At 30.9% G+C, this 26,589-nt stretch overlaps 1 protein-coding gene across 2 annotated transcripts; it reads left to right on the forward strand.

Moving 5' to 3' along the window:
• Positions 1 to 7,241: 7,241 nt before the first annotated feature.
• On the forward strand, positions 7,242 to 11,534 carry LOC105764305 (T-complex protein 1 subunit epsilon). Of its 2 annotated transcripts, none has more exons than XM_012582840.2 (9): positions 7,242 to 7,667; positions 8,091 to 8,409; positions 8,853 to 9,201; positions 9,371 to 9,503; positions 9,626 to 9,678; positions 9,966 to 10,068; positions 10,637 to 10,803; positions 10,894 to 11,007; positions 11,107 to 11,534. In XM_012582840.2, exons 1-9 carry the CDS (start codon positions 7,469 to 7,471, stop codon positions 11,275 to 11,277), a joined length of 1,608 nt encoding a protein of 535 aa, XP_012438294.1. In that variant the 5' UTR covers positions 7,242 to 7,468; the 3' UTR covers positions 11,278 to 11,534. The 2 variants fall into 2 exon arrangements, with proteins under 2 accessions (XP_012438294.1, XP_012438296.1); XM_012582842.2 differs by having other exon boundaries at positions 7,585 to 7,733.
• Positions 11,535 to 26,589: the final 15,055 nt, after the last annotated feature.

Raw genomic sequence — 26,589 nt, forward strand, 5'->3', positions numbered from 1 at the left:
TCATTTAAGTTATTTAATCATTTCCCAAAATTTTGCATTTGTTACAATTTAGTCCTTTTGTTCAATTAATTATCGAACTTTAAAATTTCTTAACGAAACTTTAATACTAACTTTTAACACTCCATAAATATTTATAAAAATATTTATGGCTCAGTTTAAAATCCCGAGGTCTTGATACCTCATTTCGATTCTAATTATTTTAATATTTATTTCTAGTGCACTATTCACTATTTCAAAAATTTTCCTAACTTCATATTTAACTTATACTTACTAAATTAATAATATTTTCTACCCATTTGTCGAATTTAGTGATCTCGAATCACCGTTCCGACACCTCTGAAAATTTAAGCCATTACATTTTTTTTTCGTCGGATTTGTGGTCCCGAAACCACTGTTCCGACTAAGCCTAAAATCGGGCTATTACATTATATGTCCTAGAAAATAAACTTTCCGAAGCCAAAATTCACATTTGCTAAATTTAGCATACAGTTGTTTATCTCGCAAAGTTTGTAAAACAATTCTCAAATGCTCAGCATGTTCAGTCTCATCTCAGGAATATACCAGAATATCATCAATAAACACCACAACAAATCTATCCAAATACAATCTGAAAATTCTGTTCATCAAGTCCATAAATACTATAGGTGTATTAGTTAAACCAAACGGCATCACAAGGAATTCATAATGTCCGTACCTGGTTCTAAATGCTGTTTTTGGTGCATCTGAATATTTCACCTGTAACTGATAATAACCAGAACGAAGATCAATCTTCGAGAACACTGTGGCACCCTTCAACTGATCAAACAAATCATCAATGTGGGGCAGTGGAAACTTATTCTTAATGGTAACTTTGTTGAGCTGCCGGTAATCAATACATAATCTCAATGATCCATCCTTTTTCTTAACAAATAGAAACGATGCACCCTAAGGTGCAAAACTAGGTCGAGTAAAACCCATATCAGTCAACTCTTTCAACTGTGCATTCAACTCTTTTAACTTTGTAGGAGCCATTTTATATGGTGCTATCGATACCGGTGTTGTCCCCGGTATAAGATCTATAGCAAATTCAACTTCTCTGACCGGTGGTAATCTAGGTAACTCCTCAAGAAACACATCAAGATACTCACAAACCACTGACACTGATTTAATCTTTGATTCAGACACTTTAGTATCCAACAAATAAGCAAGGTAAACATTACAACCTTTCCTCACATATTTCTGTGTTGACATAGCTGATATCACATTAGACAACCTGTCCAATTTATCTGATTCAATACAGAGCATTTCACCATTCTGACATTTCAATACAATATGCTTTTGATTACAGTTTACCACGGCATCATGCAAAGTTAGCCATTGTATGCCCAAAATCACATCAAATTCATCAAAAGGTAATAACATCAAGTCAGCTGGGAAATAATAACCTCGTATCATTAACGGACAATTCTTGTAAAATTTATCAACCATCACATACTGGCCTAGAGGGTTCGATACTTTAACCACGAATTCAGTGGACTCAACAGGTAAATTTTTACTAGACACTAAATTCATGCAAATATATGAATGAGTTGAATCAGGATCAATTAAAATAGTTACATCAATATCAATAAGAGAGAAAATACCAGTAATAACATCTGGTGTAGAAGCATCTTCATGTGCACGAATAGAATAAGTCTTAGTTGGTGCTCGTGCTTCAGATCTTACTGTAGAGTCTTTTGTTGTACCATAGCTACAACTTACATTTTCAAGATTACGAGGTGGTCTACCTCTCATAGCTGTGTTGCTTGGCCTCGAAGTTTACATACTCTCTTTTTCAGATTTCTCTGGGCAATCTCTAAGATAGTGGTCAAAGGAACCACATCTAAAAGAAGCTCCACTCTTCATGCGACACTCATCAAAATGTAGTTTATTACAGTGTTTACACTTTGGTTTAGTGTTTCTAACACTACCAGCACTCGCTACAGATGTAGCTTGAGATTTAGGACTGGAGTGTCGGGTACCTCTATTTCTCCCAGAGTATCCCGCAGATGTAGTAGAACGGTCATGATATTTCTTTGATTTCTTTGATGTCGACTGGTATGATTTTCCCGTCAATCTTTTACTTAAAGTTCTGGCTTCAATCTCAGCTTGTCTTTTCTCTTTGCTAAATTCTTCAGCTTTATATGCTCGGTCAACCAGTACAACAAATTTATTCAACTCTAGAATCCCGACTAATAATTTTATGTCTTCGTTTAAACCATCTTCAAACCCCTTACACATTGCAGTTTCAGTCGGAATACATTCTCGAGTATATTTACTTAGTCAAACAAATTTCCGTTCATTTTCAAATACTGTCATATGACCCTATTTAAGCTCTAAAAATTCTTTATGTTTTTTATCAAGAAACCTCTGACTAATGTATTTTTTTCAGAACTTAGTTTGAAAGAATTCCCAAGTGACCCTCTCTTTTGGCACTACAAAAATTAATGTATTCTACCACTGATAAGCTGAATCTTTTAACAGAGATACCGCACATTTAAAAAATTCAGTCGGGGAACAAGATAATTCATTAAGAACTCTGACAATATTTTCTAACCAGAACTCAGCTATTTCAGGATCATCTTCAGTTGTAGCTTGAAATTCTTCAGCCCCATACTTACAGATTTTATCAATAGGAGGCTTACCAGCTCTGATAAGTTCTGTACTTTGAGGCATATCGGAAACCAGTTAAGGAACAAGAGGGGGTGGAGGTTGTTGTACAGTTGGGTTCATTCGTACAAATTTAGCCTCTCCTTCTCGGCCCTCAAATACAGGCCTCCTACTACTTGAAGCTAATCTTTGTACAGAGGCTTGAGCATTACTTTCAGCTTCTTCGGAATCAGCTCGGTTGGATGACATTGTTATATAAAAACATGTTTTTAAATGGTCAGGAGATATCACACTATCATAAGTTATATAATGACATGTATAGCTAAACTTGTATACGCTACGCTAGTTCGAGAATTGACTAAACCGTAGCTCTGATACCAATAAATGTAACACCCATAACCCGTATCCGTCACCGAAATAGGGTTATAGAGCATTACCATAGTTTATAGATCATATAACAGACATTTCATATCATTTAACATTTATATTAGAATCTAATAAAAATCAAATCATATTGTATCTTATGTGAGCCCTTGAGGCCCCAAATACACATTAGAAATAGGTCGGGACTAAACCGAGTACTCAAATTTTTTTTTGAAAAACATTAAAATTTTTCAAAAGTGCAAGGGGCACATACCCATGTGGTCAGGTCGTGTGGCTCACACGGTCAAGAGACACGCTCGTGTCATAGGTCGTGTGGGCATTCAAAAGAGGGGCACACAGCTATGTCCTAGCTCATGTCCAAACTTGTAAGCTCTCTGACTTGGGTCACACGGCCAAGCCATACGCCCGTGTGCTAGGTCGTGTGAGCATGCTAACTTGCATTAATAAGATGCAGGGATCACACGGAAAAGCCACACGCCTGTGTGCTAGGCCGTGTGAGCATTCTGTTTTGCCCTAATTAAAATTTACAAGGGACACACAACCGTGTCACCTGGCCGTGTGTCACACACGACTGAGACACACACCCATGTGGATAAAAATAAGCCAATTTCCTAGCCATATTTCTCACGCAATTTATCATCCACCTAAATCAACATTTTTGGACATCATCAAGCCATAAAAAAGCAATCAAAACAAACCAAAATCATGTCTTAAATATGACATATTACCACATACAACCAAATGTGCCCCTAGGCACCTCAAATGGCAATCTAAAGACATGTCAACCAAATATTAATATTTAACTAGATAACCAAATGCATATATATGCATAATCAAGCTCACGCTTCAAACATGATAAAATCACTTATATAAACATCAAAATATACCAACGCAAGCCATTCAAAATGGCTAATCACAACAAAACATTTACATGCCATCATTGGCTAAATTAACCTATACATGCCATTATAACCAAAATTATTTTACTAATTATATTGAATGAGCCATTGGATATTGTGATGTAGCTCCAACTAGCTTCCAACCTTAACGAGCTTCCGAGTTACTATAAAATAGGGGAAATAAAACAGAGTAAACATTTAATGCTTAGTAAGTTCATATAACACGGAAATTAACTTACCATTCAATTGCATTTAAGGTAAGCATACAAAATATATCCAAATCATTTTGGCCAATAGTCTAAACACATATCCTTATCAACCATGTTAGTCATATATTTCATATAAATATCAAGAAACATGTATGAGCTCAACAATAATCAAATTTTCATGTACATATACTTTCCATATCATGTGTCCATAAAATATGTACAAATCATATCCATGTATTTCAAGTATATATCCGTAATAATTTGTCTCGAATTCATATTGTCTTATATCAGAACTTTGCCCGTTAAACCATTTAAAATATAGTTGGATACATGGGTAGTACACACGAAGTGTACAAATCTGTAATCCGTCAATTCATATTCAGGAATGCTCATACGAACATGTAATTGGGAAGTTCTTCCAAGCCATGTAACGGGAAGCTCTTGTGAGCTGTATAACGGGAAGCTCTTGCGAGCCAATTATCGGGAATCTCATACGAGCCATAAACGGGAAGCTCAAGAGAACCATTACTCGAGAAGCTTATGAGAGCCAAATATCGGGAAGATCGTGAGAGCCATATAACATGATGCTCATAAGAGCTAAATAAAGGGAAGCTCTTGCGAGCTGTGGTGTGTCCGCAACACATGCTGGACCACAACCAATTCGGGAACCCTTAATGACATGTCATCTGTATCCATCGAATTTCTAAGGTTCAAACGGGACTTAATACTTGTCGGATATGTGATCAATGATTATAAATGGCAATTGTACAAGTCACATACATAGCCATATTCAATTCAAAACATACAAATATACAATTTAGTTACACAAACTTACCTCGACAAGTATACGTAGATTTGTAAGCTACTAATCCGATACTTTTTTTTCCTTGATCCAATTCCATACTAGGTCTATTCGGATCTATATGAATGAATTTAACTTAATTTAATACAATTCATATTCAATTCAATCCAATACACATCTTTGGAAAAATTACTATTTTGCCCTTATACTTTTTTAATTATGATTTAGTCCCTAGGCTCGAAAATGAAATTCATACAATTTAATCCTTATTTCAAGCCTAACCAATTTTCATACATATCAATAGCAGCCCATGAATTTCATAAAATTTAGAATTTTTCCATGAATTTATCATATTTTCAATTTAGTCCCTAAATCATAATTTCATCAAAATTCTTTTTACAAAAGTTGTTTATGTAACAACAACCTTTCATTTTCTACCATAAAACTTCATAATTCAAGCATAATCATCCATGGAAAAACCCTAATACTTTAATATTTTTGCAAATTAATCCCTGAGATAGCTAGATTAAGCTATTACGATCTCGGAAACATAAAAATCATTAAAAACGGGACAAGAATTCATACCTAATTAAGCAAAATAAACTTGCTTGAACTTAAGTTTCCATGATTTGGGTTTCCATGTTTTTGTTTTTAGGAAAGATGATGAAAATGATATTAATTTAATTATTTATTTCATTTATCATCATTATTTTATCATCTTTCCAAAATTAAACTTAATAATTTCTTAATTTCCAATGATGAATAATCATCCTTATCTACTAACTCCTCAAAATGGTCTATTTTCCATTAAGGACCTCCAATTTTAAATTCCATAGCTATTTGATACCTCTAGCTACTAGAATTCAACTTTTGCACTTTTTATAATTTGGTCCTTTTCATCAAATTAGACACGTAATCAGTAATATTTCTTAACGAAATTTTTATACGATATTTCTATCATAATGTAAACTATAAAATAATATTAAAATAATTTTTTTCCGACTTCGAATTGTGGTCCCGAAACCACTATTCTGATTTCACTGAAAACAGCCTGTTACAAATATAGGTACCAAATGTGATATTATTTATGCATATTTAGGTACCATGAAGCACGGAAGAAGATATTGGTTAACACATTAAATTGGTTATCAAATTACGTTAGTTAATTTTAAATCTGTGAGATGTATGCGCAAATACATATAACCTTGAAGTAATTAGGAAATTTTGCTAAAAATCTATATTTATTTTATAAATTTTCAAATATAAAGTAAATAATTAAAGATGTACCACATTTAGCAATTTAAACAAATATCAAAATCTTATCATATTAAAGCCAAAGCCTCTAACAATAAAAATTATCTTGTATGAACGGTTATATACACTAATTTTTTCAATATTCTGAGATTGTTTTGATAATTTTTATTCTTAAATCTGATAAAAATATTAAATTTTATTAATTTTGTTATTGGGGTGCATTTTGAACTATTTTAGAGTTTTGAGTTCAATTGGATAAAATATAAATTGAGGAGTAAAAAAATAATTTTTACTCTCGAGGGTTTTTGTTTTATTTTATCATTTGGGACCTAAATATGACTAATATTAAAGATTATGGTGATGTGTGGTTAAACTTTATGTTTATTAGTTCTATGTCTAATCTCATTTATCTCCCTTAATTGATAAGTACAAGATGCTCTTTCATATTAAGGGTTTTAGGTCTATGAAGCATGTCTTTCGAGAGAGGAACAAATGAATTGATGTGTTAACATAATTAAGGAACAATTTTCAATACGGTCTCCCTCAAATGTTGTTAATTGTCGAGACTTATTTTATATTTGCTCTATTTTTCTTAGTTATGTAATCCCCAAGTGTTTGAGTAAAGGTTTTTAAATATATTCAACTACGAATGAAGTGATTACCTCCATTTATAGTTGAACTCCCTCATAATCAACAATACAAATTGAGTTACATCGACGGTTAAGATTAGTTCCCATCTACAATAAGAGAGCTCCATTTTATTTGTTGACCTCTTTGGGGCATTTCGTGCGCATTAATCATAGGCTTTGATCCGTGATCCATGACACTGATAAACGATATTTAGGAATTAATTATGGATTTAGTTACCTTTATGATATATCATCAATTCCTTAAGGGTAATTAAGAGAGGAATGATAAATCGAGAGCAAATTATAACTTGTGGGTGGCAAAGGGGAAAACAATTAAACATGATTTAATAAGGAAACACTGTATAAAAACCGAATGAATGATACACAGAGATGGAATGCAGAGTGATTGAATTTAAGCGGGGAAAAAGGTTAGTTGGGTGGGATCTTAATGGGCCAAGCAGTGACGAATGGATTTACCGAAACAGTCAGGGGTGTTAGGGCTTTGGAAACACTGTGAAAAACGAAAACATTTACCTCACAATCTTCCACATTCTTCCTCTCAGTCTCACTTAACTCTAGAAAGCCCAGGACATGAAACACTAGACAACAAGCAAGCAAGCAAGAAGCGTAGATCGTGTGAGGAAACAGTAAAGGCCAGAGAAAATGGCGTTGGCATTCGACGAGTATGGGAGGCCGTTCATTATACTAAAAGAGCAAGAGCAGAAAACCAGGCTGAGAGGGATCGAAGCTCAAAAAGCCAACATTTCCGCCGGAAAAGCTGTCGCCCGGATTCTCCGCACCTCCCTCGGACCTAAAGGCATGGATAAGATGCTCCAAAGTCCCGACGGCGATGTCACCATCAGTTAGCTCCCTTCCCGCCTTTTCTAAAAGAAAATAAAAATTCCTTGATTTCCAAGTATCTGGTTACGTGAGTATGATTTTGGAGAATTAATTTTCTTTAATGGATCTGTTTGGCACGAATTCCTAAATGATAAGTAGACTTTAGGACTAAGTTATCTGTTAAGAGAAATGTAGGTTTAACTTGTAAGTTTAACAATTCTTTTAGTTAATTTATTAAACTCACTAGTTTTTGGACTGAAAACTTTGGTTTTGGTGAAGTTTGCTAATTTGAAGTTATAAGTTTAACGTTTCAGGACTGTGCTTCTTGAAGTTAATATTTGTGGTGTAAATGTTAAAATTATTTGTGTTGGGTGTTTTTTAGTGAAATTACACACTGAGGCCGTTTTCAAAAAGTTTCCTGATGTCTTTTCTTTTTGGAGGTCAGCAAATGATGGGGCAACGATATTGGAGCAGATGGATGTTGACAATCAAATTGCTAAGTTGATGGTTGAACTGTCCCGGAGTCAAGATTATGAAATAGGTGATGGAACGACTGGTGTTGTTGTCATGGCTGGTGCACTTCTTGAGCAGGCAGAGCGGCTATTAGAACGTGGGATACATCCCATTCGGATTGCTGAGGGTTATGAAATGGCTTCTAGAATAGCTGTTGAGCATTTGGATCATATAGCTCAGAAGTTTGATTTTGGACCAACAAATATAGAACCTCTGGTTCAAACTTGCATGACCACTCTGTCCTCCAAAATGCAAGTTTCCTAGCTCTTTTCCTGGTCAATTACTTAGTAGAATTTCTTGACCCTAGCAATGTTCTACAGCATCTAAATGTTAGTTGAATGCCTTAACTTGCAGGGATATTGGTTAATCCTGATTGCTTGTCCTTTTAACTGAATCTTCTGTTATAAATTTTACCTGAATGGAACTTGTTTTAATGTTTGCAAAACAGAAATAGCCAGGGTTGTTTTGGCTGTGACTGGGGTTTTTATGGTGGAGTGTTACAAAATCTGAATTTGTTGGCACTTAGCTCAATTAAAATATCTCTTGCTGTCAGATAGCAATTCATATGCTTGTTAGTACTGAGAAGTGAGACTCCTAATATTGGGATTCATTGCAAAAAATTGAGAATGCAATGCTAGACTGGTGTATAGTGTATATGTTCTGTAATCTGAAATTGTAACCATTTTTTCTTCAGTGTGAACCGATGCAAGCGCCCTTTGGCTGAGATTGCTGTTAAAGCAGTTCTCTCTGTTGCTGATCTAGAGAGGAAGGATGTCAATCTAGATCTGATTAAGGTAGAGGGGAAAGTTGGGGGGAAATTGGAAGATACTGAGCTTGTATATGGAATCACTGTCGACAAGGACATGAGTCATCCACAGATGCCAAAGAAAATTGACGATGCAAAAATTGCCATACTAACTTGCCCATTTGAGCCACCTAAGCCGAAGACTAAACATAAGGTAGACATTGACACAGTGGAAAAGTTTCAGACTTTGCGTCAGCAAGAGCAAAAGTATTTTGATGACATGGTTCAGAAGTGCAAGGTATGACTGCTGATTGGAGTTCTAATGAATTTTCCTTTTTTTTTTGGTTTGATCTTTTACATTCTTTCATGCTTTAAATTATTCTATTTGGAGAGAGAGAAAAGGCGTATTGGTTTGGCTACCTTTGCAATTTTGGGTTACACAACTTTTGATAGTAATGCTGTTGCAGGATGTTGGTGCCACCTTGGTTATTTGTCAATGGGGGTTTGACGACGAGGCTAATCATTTATTAATGCACCGTAACTTGCCTGCTGTCAGATGGGTTGGTGGTGTGGAGTTGGAGCTCATAGCAATAGCTACAGGCTTGTTCCTTTTTATTGTATTCATTTTGAAGACATGCTAGCCAATTTCATGATAGATAGATATTTTGCTGCTAATAATGCATGCAACCTTATCAACGGTCTTATTATATTTATGTTCATAGGTGGAAGGATTGTGCCAAGGTTCCAAGAGTTGACCCCAGAAAAGCTGGGAAGGGTATGTTTTACTCCATTTCTTGTCTATATTATGTTGCTTAGAAATGTATGCTAGAACTAGATAAAGTCATCTATTGGAAATTTTCCATGCATCATGTAGAGGACAACCAGTAATGCTCTAGTGGGATGATACAACATTTAATGACTTTTAGTTAGGGCAACCACTAGAGCACTGCTCATTTGGACTAGCAATTTATGTTTGATGAAGTTTACACTTTTTAAAATCCCATGTTAATTGACTGGTATCGAACTATTTACCGACACTTGCTATTTTACTCTATCTTTTAGGCTGGTTTGGTCAGAGAGAAGTCTTTTGGCACCACAAAAGATAAAATGTTGTACATTGAACACTGTGCAAATTCAAGGGCTGTAACTATATTTATTCGCGGAGGTAGATTATTTCCCCTTGTTTTATCTTGTTTTTATTTATGGCTTATTGGATTATGTTGGGTTGATAATAAGTCATTTTTATTTGTTTATTTGATTTTGTGTCTTGAATTGGCTTGTATTTAATTTCCTGTTGCTAAATTGCTGGTTATAAAATATGCTGGCTAGTCTAGGCTCATTGGCATCTTATTGGACCAGTTTTGGAGCAAGGCTGTTCTCATCATATAACTTTTTGAAACAAATAAAAAAAAAAAAAGAAGGAAAATGACTTGGTTAAAGGAGTAGTGTAAAGGAAAAAGGGACCTACGCGATACTCTTAAAGCAAACCAAGAGACTCTTGCATTCTTGTTTTGAGGTGTTTGAAAATCTTTATTCTTGGCCAACACAAAACTGGTTGGCCGTTTACAGAAGGCAAGGGTTTGTCTTACACTGTACAATGTTGTAGAGACCCAAAAGTAACAATGGGTAGAATATATTCCATGGTGGAATGTCCTAAGTTGAACCTAGATAGATTATGGATGTGTATATATGTATCTCATAGATGGCGTCCTTTGTGTTTAATGATGCATTAGGGAACAAGATGATGATAGAGGAGACAAAGCGGAGTATCCATGATGCACTGTGTGTGGCCAGGAATCTCATTCGCAACAATTCTATTGTCTATGGTGGTGGATCAGCCGAGATTTCTTGCTCAATTGCTGTAGAGGCTGCTGCAGATAAATATCCCGGCGTTGAGCAGGTTCGAAGAAGCACATTTAATTATCCAAATTTTGGGGTATTCCTTTTTTGTTGTACTAATAATGTTATATCAATTTTCTTTTGTATGCAGTATGCAATCCGGGCATTTGCTGATGCTTTAGATTCTGTCTCCATCGCCCTGGCCGAGAATAGCGGCCTTCAACCTATTGAGACACTATCAGCAGTGAAATCTCAGCAAATTAAGGTAAATTACCAGTAATTACAGTATGATGATGCCTTAGATTTGTATAATCTCATTGGCATAGGATATTGTAGATAATTTATTTTCACATGCAAATTGCAGGAGAATAACCCTCACTTTGGAATAGATTGCAATGATGTCGGAACTAATGACATGCGCGAGCAAAACGTGTTCGAGACGCTGATCGGGAAGCAGCAGCAGATCTTACTGGCAACACAGGTTGTTAAGATGATTTTGAAAATTGATGATGTTATTTCCCCATCCGACTTCTGAGGTTTAATATAAACTGGTTCATCGAGAGGTTAACCCATTTTCATGGTTTTGATATGGTTCAATCTGGAGAGGGAAAAAAAGGAGAATTTATTTGCTTATAAATTTTTGAACTGCCACTCCGTTTGATTTGTAGAATGATCACCACTTTTTGTTGATGTGGATTTTTTTATCATTATATATTTTTTAAGTTCTCGAAAAACATATCAAAAGGCTAAATACCTTTTTTTTTAATGTTACAATTTTTAGTTAATTTCCTATACTTTTAATTAGCATTTATATTAATTGACTTTTAATTTGTATCTAAATAAAGTTATCGTCCTTAATTAAATATTAATATAAATAAATATTTGGCTTAAAATCGTTAAATTATTAGTAAGTTTACGTTTTGTATCTATTTCGTTGAACTGTTAAAATTATTGTTAAATGGTTTTTCCATTTGCATCCTTGGTATTAATTAAAAGTTCTTTTTTCTCTTTTACTGTGTAGTTTTTTCTTTATCATAAAATAACTTTGAATATCACGAATTTGCGAATCAAAATATATACAATTTTTTTTTCGATCTCTGACAGTGACTGATAGATCGATTTGGATTTAAAATATATTCTTTCACTCATCGATGATTCATCATATTGATTGTCGAATCACCGTTTGAAGTTTGAAACTTGCTAGCAGGATCTTTTTTAAAAGAAAAAAAATTAATAACTCAGTAACTTAAATAAAACTTTTAAATAATCAGTGACTTAAATGAGTATTTTCGAATAATTCAGTGAATATTTTGTAATTTTTTGAAGTTGAGTAACTAAAACACAAATTTATTAATAGTTTGACGATCTTGGGTGCAATTTACTCATCAATTATTTGAAGTAAAGATTTTATTTGGATATAAACAGAAGATAAAAGATATTATTTATGTATGATGAAAATATAAGAAAAGTTGCATTTAATATTTTAATAGCATTTGAGAAAATATATAGTTTAAAAGCAGTTTTCTTCAATATTTTACCTGCAGCAATTTTTAATAGTGTCAATTAATATGTTGGTACTGCAAATGATACATAATGTCTCGATTGTACTCTGTAGTGATTTCTGAATTTTTAACCGTCTTTAAAATGATTGAAAATTGTTAAATAATAAACTTAATATTAGGTCTTGTTTAATACGTAATTGAAAAATTAAATCAAATTGAAAATTAATATTTTCAATGATGTAATTTATATGTATGTCTGGTATTCTAAAATAAAAATAATTTGATAGAAACTTTTTTAAATAGATGTGAAAATCATAAGTAAATAAAAATGCATGGAGAATATTTTAATTAATTTTATTTATTTTAATTTTATATCATCTTATAAAAATTAAATTAAATTAAATTTTATTTAGAATAAAGTGAAATATTTAAAATTAAGAATAAAATGTAAAGTTTTATTTTTATAATTTAAAAATATATTACAATATAATTATATTTCATAGTTAATTTTAATTAGTATATCAAACAAGTTTATAATTCAAATTCAGTATTTTTTTTAAAAATGTGGATTGTTGTAAAAGAATAAATGAGAGAATTTTTTTTTGTTTTATTATTGTAACATCCCCTAACCCTTGCCCGTTGCCAGAATAGAGTTATGGAGCATTACTGGACTTTTCAGATCAAATATGAACATTATATAATCATCTAGCATACACATCATAATTTAATCATATTGTCCTTTTTATGAGCCCTCGAGACTTAAAATATGTGTTAGAAATAAATCGGGACTAAATCGAGTACTCCAGGAATTTTTCGCAAAATTTTAAAAAATTTTCTAGGTGCAGGGGACACACGCCCATGTGTTAGCCGTGTGTCTCACACGATTCAGTCACACGCCCGTGTGTCTGGCCGTGTGGATTCAAAATGAACCTTAAACATCAAGTTTACCCTTCCCTGCAATTTTGAGCACCAAGCAACTCAAAAACCAATGGTTCAATCACTTTAAAACACGATTTAATACCTTTAAAACATGTCAAAACAATCATCCTAGTTTCCTAACCAATGTACCTCATAGGTACTTCACATATATTATCAAAACAATCAAATAAAACACCATTTAAGCCAATTCTAAATTAATACCAATTTCAACCCAAATTTGCCTATATCACTCTCACTTATGCATCAACTTAAACATTCCATATTAAACCTCAACTTAACACGTATAATCATGTATATAAATAACCAATATCATCTTATAACATCATTTACATTCACTTCCCAAAATGACAAGCATAAGACATCCTAGGTACCTGCCAACACAAAAAGAAATATACATCACCACATTTTGAGTTCGGGATCGTTGATGGATGCTGAATCGACAATCTGACTTTAACCTAACCTGCGCACGAAAAACAAACTGTACGCTGAGTATAAACTCAGTGGTATTTCTATAATCCGAATGCTTAAAAGTAAAATAATATAACATACAATAACTATAGTCATACAATTATTCAATTCATAAATAAGGTATTTATAACACATTCAATTTTTATCATTTGCTATCCCAGATAGCTTTTCACAATATGAACAGAAATCATTTGAACAACAATATTGTTCATTCATATTCAATTCATAAATACACAAATCATATGTCTCTAACCATGTTTCAAATCACTACTCAGTATCAATCATAATACTATTTTATTCAATAACCCCTATTAACATGACACAGACTCGGATGGATACACGGATCCAACCAAAACAAACCTATTTGACACCCAGTGCCTCATCGGATAATTCGAAGCAATAAGTTGACACCCAGTGTCTCATCGGCCATGTCGAAGTAAATTGGTACCCATTACCTCATCAAATTTATTCGAAGTAATAATTTGATACCTAGTGTCTCATCGACTCGAAGTCGAAGAAATCCCTGAACTCTTCTAATCCTATGGCATGCCATCTATATCCGACTCAGCCTGATACAATTAATAGGGTTTAATTTCACTTTTCAAATACAACCAATATTCAATTCAATTCAAATAATCAATATATAATCAATATATATACCAATTCAATCAATATAAATTTAATTAATTCATCACATACTAAATCAATCCATTTCAATTGCAAAACACAATAATTCTCACCTCAACACTTACCATATACATTAAATTGAATTATAACAATTAACAACTAAATTCGGATTATAGAAATACAAACTGGAAATTATGAGCTATTCCTTATCGACTTTATATTTTCTCTTTTTAGTCGAGGGCTCCGGTACGACGTTAGCTACAGAATTAAAACAATTAAAATTCATCAATACAATACAATTTCACATTGAATATTCCAATTTTATTCAACTTTTGTCTAAATTCCAATTTAGTCCCTAAATTTAGACTAACTTTATTTCTTCAAAACTAATTCCATATTTTCATTCAATTTCCACTGTAAACTAAATTCAACTCTCTAATTTCACTCAAATCCCTAAATTTCAAAATTTTTACAATTTGATCCCTAATACTCAAAACTTATAATTTATTTTACAATTCAACCCCTTTTTCATTTCTAACTTAAATTTCTATCAATTTAATCCAAAATACTTAAATTATTCAACATGAACAACATCTAAAAATTCAATGTTTTCTAAAATTTCAACATAGGTTAAGTACTATTTAATACTAAGATTCTACAAACATAAAATTACAAGAAAAGAGACTAAATTAACTTATCAATTAAGCTTTGAACTTTGAAACCTTAATTTCTCCTTTCTTTCTTTCCCTTTTCTTTTCTTTCTCTCCCGGTTTCGTTTCTATTTCTTTTTGTTTCTTTTATTTATTATATTTACTTATTATAATTTATAATATAATATATATACCTAATAATTAAGATATAATATTATAATATTATAATATATATATTAACTTTTAAGTTTTATAAATATCTATTTTATGCCGTCTCATTTATAAGCAATGGCATAATTGTTTATTTAGTCCCTTTAATTTTTCTTTAATCTATAATTCAACTTTCACCCTTTATGCAATTTAGTCATTGTACCTAATTTCTCTTCATTCATGCAAATTCACCTAACAAAACCTAATTAACCACACAACTAGCTTCATAAATATTTTTAATGAAGGGGTTTGTAAGAGGAAACTAAGAAATAAACACAATAACATCTTTTTTATGGTAAAATATATAAATAATTACTAACATTTTTAATACTTTTATATATAATTGTATGTATTAAATAAAATATACTTAATTATTTTTATGAATCTATTTAATTTCTATAATATTTCATTCATAATTTGATTACGAAATTAAATAATGTTGGTATGTCAGCATGTAATAAGTGAAAAATGTCTTAAAATTGGTTTAGAACTAAGGCCACGTTTGATTTAGTTGATGTAAAAGAGAGTGTCGTGTTAAATAACACCAAATTTCAAAATGATGGATGAAAGATAGAGATTATTGTTTGGTTGATGAAAATTGTGATATGTATTACTCCTCTTATCTCATATTTGCTATGGGATAAAAGATAAGTGTTATTTGTTAATATACTAATTTACCCTTATAACCTTTTTTTTCTTTTTACAAATATTTCATAGGTGTAGGCTTAATTTGATTAAAAGAGCCATATATATATATATATATATGACTTTTCCTTTATAATTTTATTTATGAAATTTAACTTTAAACTATAGTCTTTGTAATTACATTTTTGAATTTTTAAAATTTAAAAATTAATTAAATGTTGGCATGTTATCCATGTGTATGTCACATCAATAAAGTTAAAAATGTTACTTTTTTTATCCATTTTGGAGTAATTTGACAAAAAATGCAAGTTTAAAGGTTAAAAAGATGAAAATTTAAATGGAGGACTAAAATAATAATTTTTTTGTAAAGTTAGAGATTCAAATAAATCCTTATGCCTAAATTCTATATCTAGTAACTATATATAAATTAAGAGTTTAAATTCTATTAGATTACCCTAAAATAACAATTTAGTCGTACATTAGATAATCTTAGTTATCATCCTATTTGGGTTGACATCAATATTGTTGTTAATGCAAGAAAATAGAGTTCAAGCATGTTGAAATGTGTTTATTCTTCTATTTAAGGATTGAAAAGGAATTATGACCTTATGGATTATTCTAAACCTTGTATAAAAAATCTTAAATTTGTGTTATTTAATTATTTTTATTTTGTTTATTCCTCATACATTAATTTGTTTATTCCATAATTTGGTGTTTATGATAATAAATATATCATTACATAGTTGAGAAATTACTGAAATCTATTCTTTCTTTTAAATAACAAATATTATTTTGAAGATATTTTTATCATTTATAAAATCTAAAATATATATTAAATGAGATTTGAACTTGAAATATTATCATAATTTTTAATATCTTTACGTTTTAATTTCACTCAAAATTTCATTTTATTTTTATATTAAATTTTCATAAATACATTTATTACATAATATTTTTCCACTAAATGTGTCAATTACAAAAGTGCAATAAGATATTTTATTTAGTTTTTTATAAGATAATTTTGAGGATATCCTCTTAAATTAAAATGATATATGATAAATTAAAATAAATATATAATCCGATAAACTGCATTTGCACTTTTAACTTTTAACAATAATATAAAAAGTGGAAAATTATGAATAAGAATATTTGAGTGATGGGCAGTCATGATTATGCTTAATAAAGTGAATGAGGCTGCACCTTTCATCATTATTACTTAGATTCTGCATATCATTAAAGTAATAAAAGAGTATTCTGTAACACTATTACTCTTCATCTAAATACTAAATAGTAGATCCACTCATAAAAATAATTAATTATAATTGATTGAGTCTTAATTTGACTAATATATGTATTATTGTCAATTTAGAAATATAGATTCGAGTCATTGAAGTACATTATCTTCCTTTTACAGATTGAGTAAAGGCTATGAATAATTTTAAACATTATGTCAAAAAAATAACTATATAATCAGTTTATTCAAAAAAAAACCAACTATACTTTTCTATAAAAGTATGGATTATTTTCGTGTTGTTTTTAAATTTTATAAAATTAAATTTATTAAAATATTTAATATTTTCACCATATTTTATAAAAAAAAGTTCATACTTTTAAAACATTTACAAATTATATATGTGATAGTTTTCCCAAAAAGGAAAAGAAAATGATTCATATCAAATCAAATTATAATTTTAACCATATATATGTTATATCCAGTTTTATCCATTTGAATTGGTTTTGATAAATAATTTTAAATTAAAAATTATGGTGTTTTAATCTTTTATTAATTTTATATTATAAAATAAAAATCATTAAAATGAAATTTGATTCAATTGAATAATTAAAATTTTCTGACTTTTTTGCATATGATTAAAACAAACATACTATATTTATTATCTCTATCGAAAACAATTTAAATTCAATTAAAAAAATGGGATCAAGCTTATTCAAATTAAATCATATTTCTATAAAAAAAAAAAGTTAGCTACTTTCTTATTATATGAACAATAAAAGAAACCACCGAACCATATTAGATTCGATTTAGACGTGGGAATCAAACATTTAGGAAAGAGATGGGGACCTGCCTAGCCTATGGACAAATAACATTAACCAAAGGATGTGATTTATGTCCACATATAACTACAACATCAAACAAAGATTTCATCCCCTATTATGATTTTCATTTTCATTTTAAATTGGATTTTTCTATTATTAAAACCGTTAATTTATTCATTAAATAACAAGTTAAACATTACGTGACCTAGTTTAAAATGAAAAGAAACATATAAAGAAAAGTAAAATGTTACTACATAAGTATTAAAAGTAAAATCTAAAAATAAAGCAAAACTAAAAAAAAAAAAAAAAGGAGAGCGAACGGTGAAAGTTTCAAAATCTCAAAACTAATATTACACCATCAATTTTACAATATATATTAAAATTTCATTTTAAATTATGTCATATAAGATCGATGTGTAATTTAATGATTAAATTAACGATTTTAATAATAGAATGACTTAATTGATACAACTTGGATAGTTTAATATTATAAAGTCTAAAACCTAATTTAAATTGAGGGTTATAGTTTGAGAATGTTTGATGCAATTAATTCAAACAAGTAATAGTGGATTACTTTTATTCATTCAACTTACAATTGAAAGGTTTTCATGAAAAGAGATTCGTCATGCCCTTTCCTCATTTTGAATTTTCTTTGTTTTCGAAAGAAACTCAAGTTGAAATTATTAAAGAATTTTCTGTTAGATAGGTTTAATATTTGTTTACTTATTTGAATTTTACAGTAGTTTTATTTAATTGACCATTTTATAAATTTTATATAATTTATGATAAACGGTAAATTATATTGGTCATCACTTAACTATGGTAGAATTACTTTTTTTGATTACTCAACTATGAAAACATTTGATTTGTGAGGTTTAGATGGAATAAACGCATCAGCAACTATTTTACTTAATTTTGAAGATAAAGAAAGGCCGGAAAATGTTATGAAAACTCATTAGACAATTTTAGATTGTTGGTTTTCATAAAAGGCGACACGGTCAAACAGTCGCAGGACGTGGATTTCTTGCTATACTATTTTGATTCATGCTTGGTGCTTGGGAATGTTCCAAAACATTGCAAGAAAATGGGGTGAGTTTATTAGCATTGATGAAGATACAAATGCTCCAAAATCGTTCATGAAAGCTAATATCCAAATTGTGACTTCTAGCTTGCATCGGATTGAAAAGATCATCGAGTTAAAGTTGGGGAGAGTTCTTTAGCATCAGGATGTCTGAAAATGACCCTGTTATTCTTCCTAATTTAAGGTGTAATTGTCAACTTGAGCAAAGTACTCCTATTGAGAGCTCAGATATAAATGGCAAAGATGATTTTTCTGGCCATAGTAGGAATCTGTTACGCAAAGATAAAGATAGGTTTGAAGGGGTTATGGAGGAAACAAGGTCATAGTGCGATGAATCGATGCGAAAGAAAGACTCCGATAAAGGCCTTGAGAAAAGAGATGCAATCAATAAGAGACAACATACTACGAGTATGAGAGTGTGTGTAAGGGCGGCAGTGATGGAAAACGTGCAACATGATGATGTAGGAGTTTCGGGTAATCAAATGGATTCAGTTCTTGGATCGGATCAAGAACTTAATGGAACTAGGGTGATGGTGGATATAGATGACGATGACGATATGGGCCTTTCTTCTAATAACAGTCTTAATCAACTCGGTGAGAATGATTGGCAACCTACTATTAATTTTGATATGAATCCAGCTTTGGATTGCCCAAATATTGAGGACATTAATCTTTCGACTGATAAGGATGATGGGTTGGACTCGTCTAACAATTCAAGGACTTCTACCCAGTCTCAGGATGGATATCTTGGGAAGGGCTCTAAGAAGGATATGTATTTTGGGCTAGTCTTAAATTTTTCTAAGGTATTATTCAATGTTCATGATGTGTGGGCCAAAATTGCTAAGGGCCTTTCTATAACAACTCGTTTTTCAGTGGTATCGAAAATAGTGGCTTCAAAACTCCAATTTCGGTGATCGATTTTGTAATATTTATGAGGTTAGTATAAATTTTAATTAAAGTTGGATCTTTAATTTTTCAATTGGCTAGTTAATTAAGGGACAAGGACTAAATTGTAAAAGTTAATTTCTATGATTTTTTATTAATTGGAAGACCAATTAAGCAATTAGACCACTATTATTTAGTGTAATGGGGGTGGATAAAAACAAATATCTGCTAAATCTTGTTAATTAGGCTTAAGTTAGTTTAATAAGGTTTAGTTAAATTAAGTATAATTAATTATATGTTAAACCAAGTATATAAGTTAAAATTAAAAGAAAAACATAAGCTATTTTGCATGTTCATCTTCTTCCCATTGAAACGAAAAGAAAGAAACAAGGGTTTCAAGTGCTCAACATTCGACCAACAATTTGATAGGTAAATCAAGTCCTTTTCTTGTAATTCTTATGTTTTTGAGGTCTCAAGAGCTTGATTAGTCTTAAATGTTTCATTTGTTGCTATTTTTGCCAAGTAAGTTCATATGGAACTTACTATGTTATCTTTGTTATGTTTGAATCATATTAGAATATCTATTAGTTTAGGGTAATTGTAATTTAATAATGTTGGCATCTAAAGGACTAAATCGTAAAGTATGGAAATATAATTATTTTGAATAGGTACAATGTATTGAATGAATGTGAAATGGTTATATTATTGAATGATATTTATATGATGATATTATAAGATTTGAAATGGTACGAAAATGGTAACAGTGCCCGTGTGAACTTAGTAAACAATTAGGATACGAATGACATTTTATTGGGTCCAAAATGGGGAAAAGAAATGGTTCAATCGAAAAGAATGAAAAAGGGTGTTTGATTAGGGATTAATATGATAGCTTGAGATCCAACATATGTTGCAGATTCTCTGAAGCTAGTGTTAGTAGCATCGAACAAAGCTCGTGTAAGCAACCCTAGTTTGAAACTCGTGTGAGCAGCTCGAATATGTCAGCTCGTGTGAGCAAATTAGTCCTGTGTATTCGAGTTCAATTTGATATAGTTCTCCGAGCGAAAACAAAAGTTAAAACGAAAGATATATTGAATGAATGAATTATGTTTGAATGAAATCATATGTGTATGCAAATAGTTCCTGATAGGTTAATACATGTTATATGATGAATGTTAAACAAGTATGGAATCATGTTATAAGTTTTTATCATGTAAATGATCTAACCTTGAATGTACTTGTTGATGTGTATATGAAATTGTCACGGGGCTAGAACTTTAGTCTCACAATTCGTCCGGCCTTAGACGATTCTATCGTTTCAAATGCGCCTAAGTCAGCCTAACTCCCATAAAGTGAGGACTCTCACAGAATTCCTCCAAGGCACCTCTTTATATAGCAGAAGCAACTTAAGCCAAAAGAAAATTCAAAAGAATAGAATAGCCATAGAAAAACAATGCACGAGAGATGTTTGAGTAAATGCTCTCAATTTAGTATCCACTCTCAAAGAATACAAAAACAATGGATGATTTACAATTGAGGGGGAGACTCTCTATTTATAGTTTAGCTCCCCAAAATCCAACAATTTAGCTAAATTTACATCGACGGACGAGATGAAGCCTATCCCTACAATTAAGGATTTACAAGATTTACACAATCAAATCAAATCAAATCTTATTAGATATTATTCTTCTCAATCTTCTAAGATTAATATTCCTATTTACCAAGGTAGCCTAATTTTCTATATCTTCTTCATTGGGCCACCCAGGCTTCAAATAGACAGACTTCTCCATCAGTTCTTTGAATTGGATCAGTTCTCATGGGTCAAATGAGTCCCATCAAACTGATAGACCTCCGTGGGATGCATCTTATGCAATGGTCATGGGCTTTGAACTGCGACCCGTGACAAAAGCAATAAGATACCAATGCTTATTTCCAATACTTTGACTAATGCAAAATGTATGAATGATACATATGAAAAAGAATAAATATATTCCTTAAGAAACAATAAATATAATAATTTTCATAATAAAAAGATATAAAAGAATTTTAGATAAGAAATTCTCAAAAAAAAAAAAGATAAGCAAAGATTCAAGAAGATAATAATTGTGGTATAAAGTGTCCTTATCCATATAATAATTGTTTATATGACCACTGCATCCTTCCAAAAAGTAATTAGGAAAGAAAAGTAATAATTTAAGTTTCAATCATGATATTTAGTAAACTTACTTTTGAACCTTAATATGTATAATATTTATTTTTATATTAGGTTGAAGCTGCTTTTAGATATAAAATAAGTAAACTAGGGTGATTAGCTATTCTTATATGTCTAACGAGAATATATATAATTAACTAATTAAAGGCTGATGAGAATGAGGTAGCAGGTGGTAATATAAATGGATTAGGGTTAAGATATATTTTATCTTTTGAAATTGTTGATTCAGTATTTAGTTGGTATTTGAATTTATATTTTGTCATTTAAATTGATACATTGGCATTAATATGATTAGTTTTTATTAACGTGGCAGCATCTCAATATACATGTGACAAACATAAATAAAAATAAAAATTATTTAAAATATATAAACTAATAAAAACTATAATTTTTCACACCATTAATAAACCAAGACAAATTTTATAAAAATACATTTGAATCTAGGCACCCATTGTTCAAATTCATTCCGGATGTATTTTTAGCAACTTTATATATTTTTATTCTTTTATAAAATATCATGTAATTTATATTATTAATTTAAAATTAAAATATATAAACTTTTATATATATATATATATATATAAATTAATAAAAAATATATAAAATTTTACATCAAGAATGAACCTAGACAAATATTTGTCTAAATCCAAATGCATCTGGACAAAATTTCTCCAAATTCATTCTAGACGTGCTTTTTAGTTCTTTTATATATTTACATATTTTCATAAATTTATAAGTTATATATTATATATTTTTTATAAATTTATATATTTTCAAAATAATAATATAAAAATGATATTTATTAAAAATTAAAAACATATAAAAGTACTAAAAATACATCTAGAATGAATTTAGACAAACGATACTTAATATTTTTTGGACCTATATTTGTTTTTCGTCACCCAGGATGATACCTCCGCACTAACACCAATAGTTTTTGCTAATGTGCCAACCTTTCTATAACGTCCTTAAACCAACCTAGACATTAGACCCAAATTCGAAAGGTTACATTGGCCATCGAAATGGCCCGGTAAGCTGTTGGAGTTTTTAAAACAGTCATTTTAAAATATTTGTTTATCTTAGAAGAAAACTTAGCCCATTTTCGAAAAACCTCATGAGTTAACAAAAACCTGATTAAGTAAAAAAGTTTCCTCATAACAGTGACTGCTTTTGAAAACTTAGTTAATTTCTAATTTATTTTTTCCTCAAAATTTAATTGAAAAACTAGCAGTGGAAAAGTAATATTCAATTTAGTTTTAATCAACTAAAATAAAAATAGTTTTATGCAAAATTAATTCTAGGCCTATGTTTCATCATCTTAAATTCAAATTAAATACCATGCATTCTAAATAAACCTAAAATCAAAATCTCTTGCCACAATTCAAATAAAGCGATACAATTCCCAAGATAACAAAAATTTCAAATAGTAAATCTAAAGTACTTCTTAATAGAAATTAATTCAAGCTGAGCCCTTCATATGCCGAGTCTGCGTCCTAATCTGGTAGGTTATCTATAAAAATGGAAATAATGGGGGAGTGAACTTAAGAAGCTCAATGCAAGTCCTATCACAAGTAAATCAGTGTAAATAGTAGATGACTCATACAACATAGCAATTCTGAGAACAATCACACTTATATAATGATTCAGAGTATCGATTCTTTAGATCAACACATCAATATCATAATATTTCAGAATTCACAATTTATGTATACACATGCTAATGAATGGTGATGCAATTTTAATTTATCAGAATAGATCCTACCTAACTCCGCTACACATCATAGTGGGAGTTCCCCAAAACTCATCTACCTTTACACCATGTTGTGGATGAACCACTGATCGTTGCAAATGAATTACTAACGTTAAAATATTGGTGGATGAACCATCCATTAGTGCAGATAAAAGTTGCTAATATGTTGTGGATGAACCACTAGTCGTGTAGATAAACTGCCGACTAAAGTATGTTATGGATGAACCACTTGTCTTGCATATAAATTGCCGACTAAAATATGTCCTGGATGAACCACTTGTCATGTAGATAAAATTTGTTAATACATTATGGATAAACCACTTGTCGTGCAGATAAAAGCTGCTAATAAGTTATGGATGAACCACTGGTTGTGCAGATAAACTGCCGACTAAAATACGTTGTGGATGAACCACTGGTCGTGCAGTTAAACTACTGACTAAAAATACGTTGTGGATGAACCACTGGTCGTGCAGACAAACTGCCGACTACTCCCTCCCTTCACATCATCCCACCCCATGCAATGCAACATGACATGTTTATAACATATCAATATGATAGCAATAACATGCTTATACTAAGTCGGTACAGTATCAATTATCATGCTTATAATAGATCAATATGGTAGCAATAAACATGCTTGTGACAAGTTGATACAGTAGCAATTAGCATGCTTATAACTGATCAATACGGTAGCAATTATCATGCTTATAATAAATCAATGCAGTAGCAATAAACATGCTTGTGACAAGTCAATATCGTAGCAATTAACATGCTATTAACATATCAATACAGTGGTAATAAACATGCTTGTGACAAGTCGATACAATAGCAATTAACATGCTTATAATAGACCATTACAGTATCATTAAACTTGCTTTTATCATGTATTTGGTTTAACGGTAGTAGTAGAAAGGTATAACATGCAATCAGTATCACTGTGGTATGAAAAACATTATCAGTTCATTAGAAATATAGTGACAATAAGCATGTAACAATCACATATCATGCATATACAATAATAATTCAACCAATCAGATCATGGGTTCCAATATTATTTATATTATCAGAGACTCCATTAAATGAAATAAAACACTAAAAATAGTTCAGGGACTATTCATGGACTAAACTGAACAATTCATAAAATTCTGGGAAAAATTATAAAATAGAGGTCACACGGCCATATGGCCAAGCCATGTAACAGACTGTGGCTGTGTGGAAATCATTAAAATTACCCTATAAGAGGGATACGACTGTGTGGAAGGCCATGTGGTTCACGAACTAGCCTAGGGCTTGCAGAGGCACATGGTCGTGTGGTCTACCCGTGTGGTCCACACGCCCATGTGGGAGACCGTGTAACCCTAAACCTACACACGGTTTGCCCCGATTCACTTGGGAAAGAACACACACCTTTCACTAGGAGTCTGATTGAAGTTTTTCACACCCGATTCTAATCTGTTTCACCTAAATTCGGTCATTCATACGACATTTACATGCAAATTAACAGTTTATTTCAAGATTTGACAAGATTAACAAAAGATTTGGCAAAAGCCGTAAATGATTGATTAGTCAAATGTAAGATTAGTGTCAGATAGTAATATTATGAAAATTCAGGATCTAAACATCGAAAACGAGATGTACTTACCGATTCTTGGCAAAGGTAGGGATGCTATTGACAGCAATTACAAAAATCGATAAAAAGAACAATCGACTGTAGGATTATTTGGTTTGGGAAAACAAAGTAATTATCACAATCAGGATGAAAATATGATGTAAAGAAAAATAAAATAAATAGAGAATAAATATAAATATGGAGAGAAAATTCTATTAGGATTTGAGAAGAGGCAATATGAAAATATAGTTAGGGAAAAAAGAAAAGAAGATGGTAGAATTCTATTTCTATCGAAATTTTGAGAAGGGGCAAGATATGAATTCTAATTAGGAAAGAATTGGTTAAATTTCTAGGGTTTACATACCAAAGGGACGTCACATGTAATTTTCCCAAGTTCTGGCGAACTTAAAATTAAAATGAAAGGGAAAAGGAGGAGGAGGTTTGAACCTTTGCTTCAAGGAGTACTAAGGTTTTAATCATTAAGTAATTACGAAATATAAAGGGAAGGAAATGGCTTGAACTTAGGTCTGGAGGGACTCTAATGTTTTAACCATTGAGAACCCATAGCTCATTTCTTGCTTAATTTAGACACCTAACCACATATAAATGAGAGGAAGGGGACTCAAAACTAGGACCTCTAGGATAGTGGACTAATTCTTAACCATTGCACTATTACTCATTTCTTATTGAATCTTAACTTCTGATTGTATATATTTCGAATGTGGCTTTTACCCTATATTTGTTAAAAAGAAAAGGAGATGAAATGGGAGGAAGGGAGCCTGAACTTGAGTTCACAAGGGAAGGAAGCAAGCTTTTAACCATTAGGCCTAAGTCTATTTCTTATTTATTCATTACTATTAATCCCCTATATTTTGAGGCGTGACACTCTCAATATGCATGTGGAAAACATAAAAAATAAAATAAAATAAAAATTTTAAAATATATAAATGTATAAAAAGTATCATTTTTTTCACATCATGAATGAACCTAAACAAATAATTGTTTAGTTACATCTAAACACTGGACACCCATTTGCCTAGATTCATTCCAGATGTATTTTTAGCAAGTTTATATATTTTAAATTTTTTATAAAATATCATATTATTTATATTATTTTTTAAAATTAAAAATATATAAAATTTTAAAATATATAAATTAATAAAAATGGTTTTCATCAAGAATGAACGTAGACATAGATTGTCTAGATTTAGATGCAT

Source organism: Gossypium raimondii, chromosome 12 (assembly GCF_025698545.1).
Source record: "Gossypium raimondii isolate GPD5lz chromosome 12, ASM2569854v1, whole genome shotgun sequence".
NCBI lineage: Eukaryota > Viridiplantae > Streptophyta > Magnoliopsida > Malvales > Malvaceae > Gossypium > Gossypium raimondii.

Coding starts and splice junctions, on each gene's coding strand:
- LOC105764305 (XM_012582840.2), top strand. CDS start 7,469: ATGGCGTTGGCATTCGACGAGTATGGGAGGCCGTTCATTATACTAAAA. Junction 10,069..10,636: donor AACTATATTTATTCGCGGAG/GTAGATTATTTC, acceptor ATGATGCATTAG/GGAACAAGATGATGATAGAG. Junction 10,804..10,893: donor AATATCCCGGCGTTGAGCAG/GTTCGAAGAAGC, acceptor TTTTGTATGCAG/TATGCAATCCGGGCATTTGC.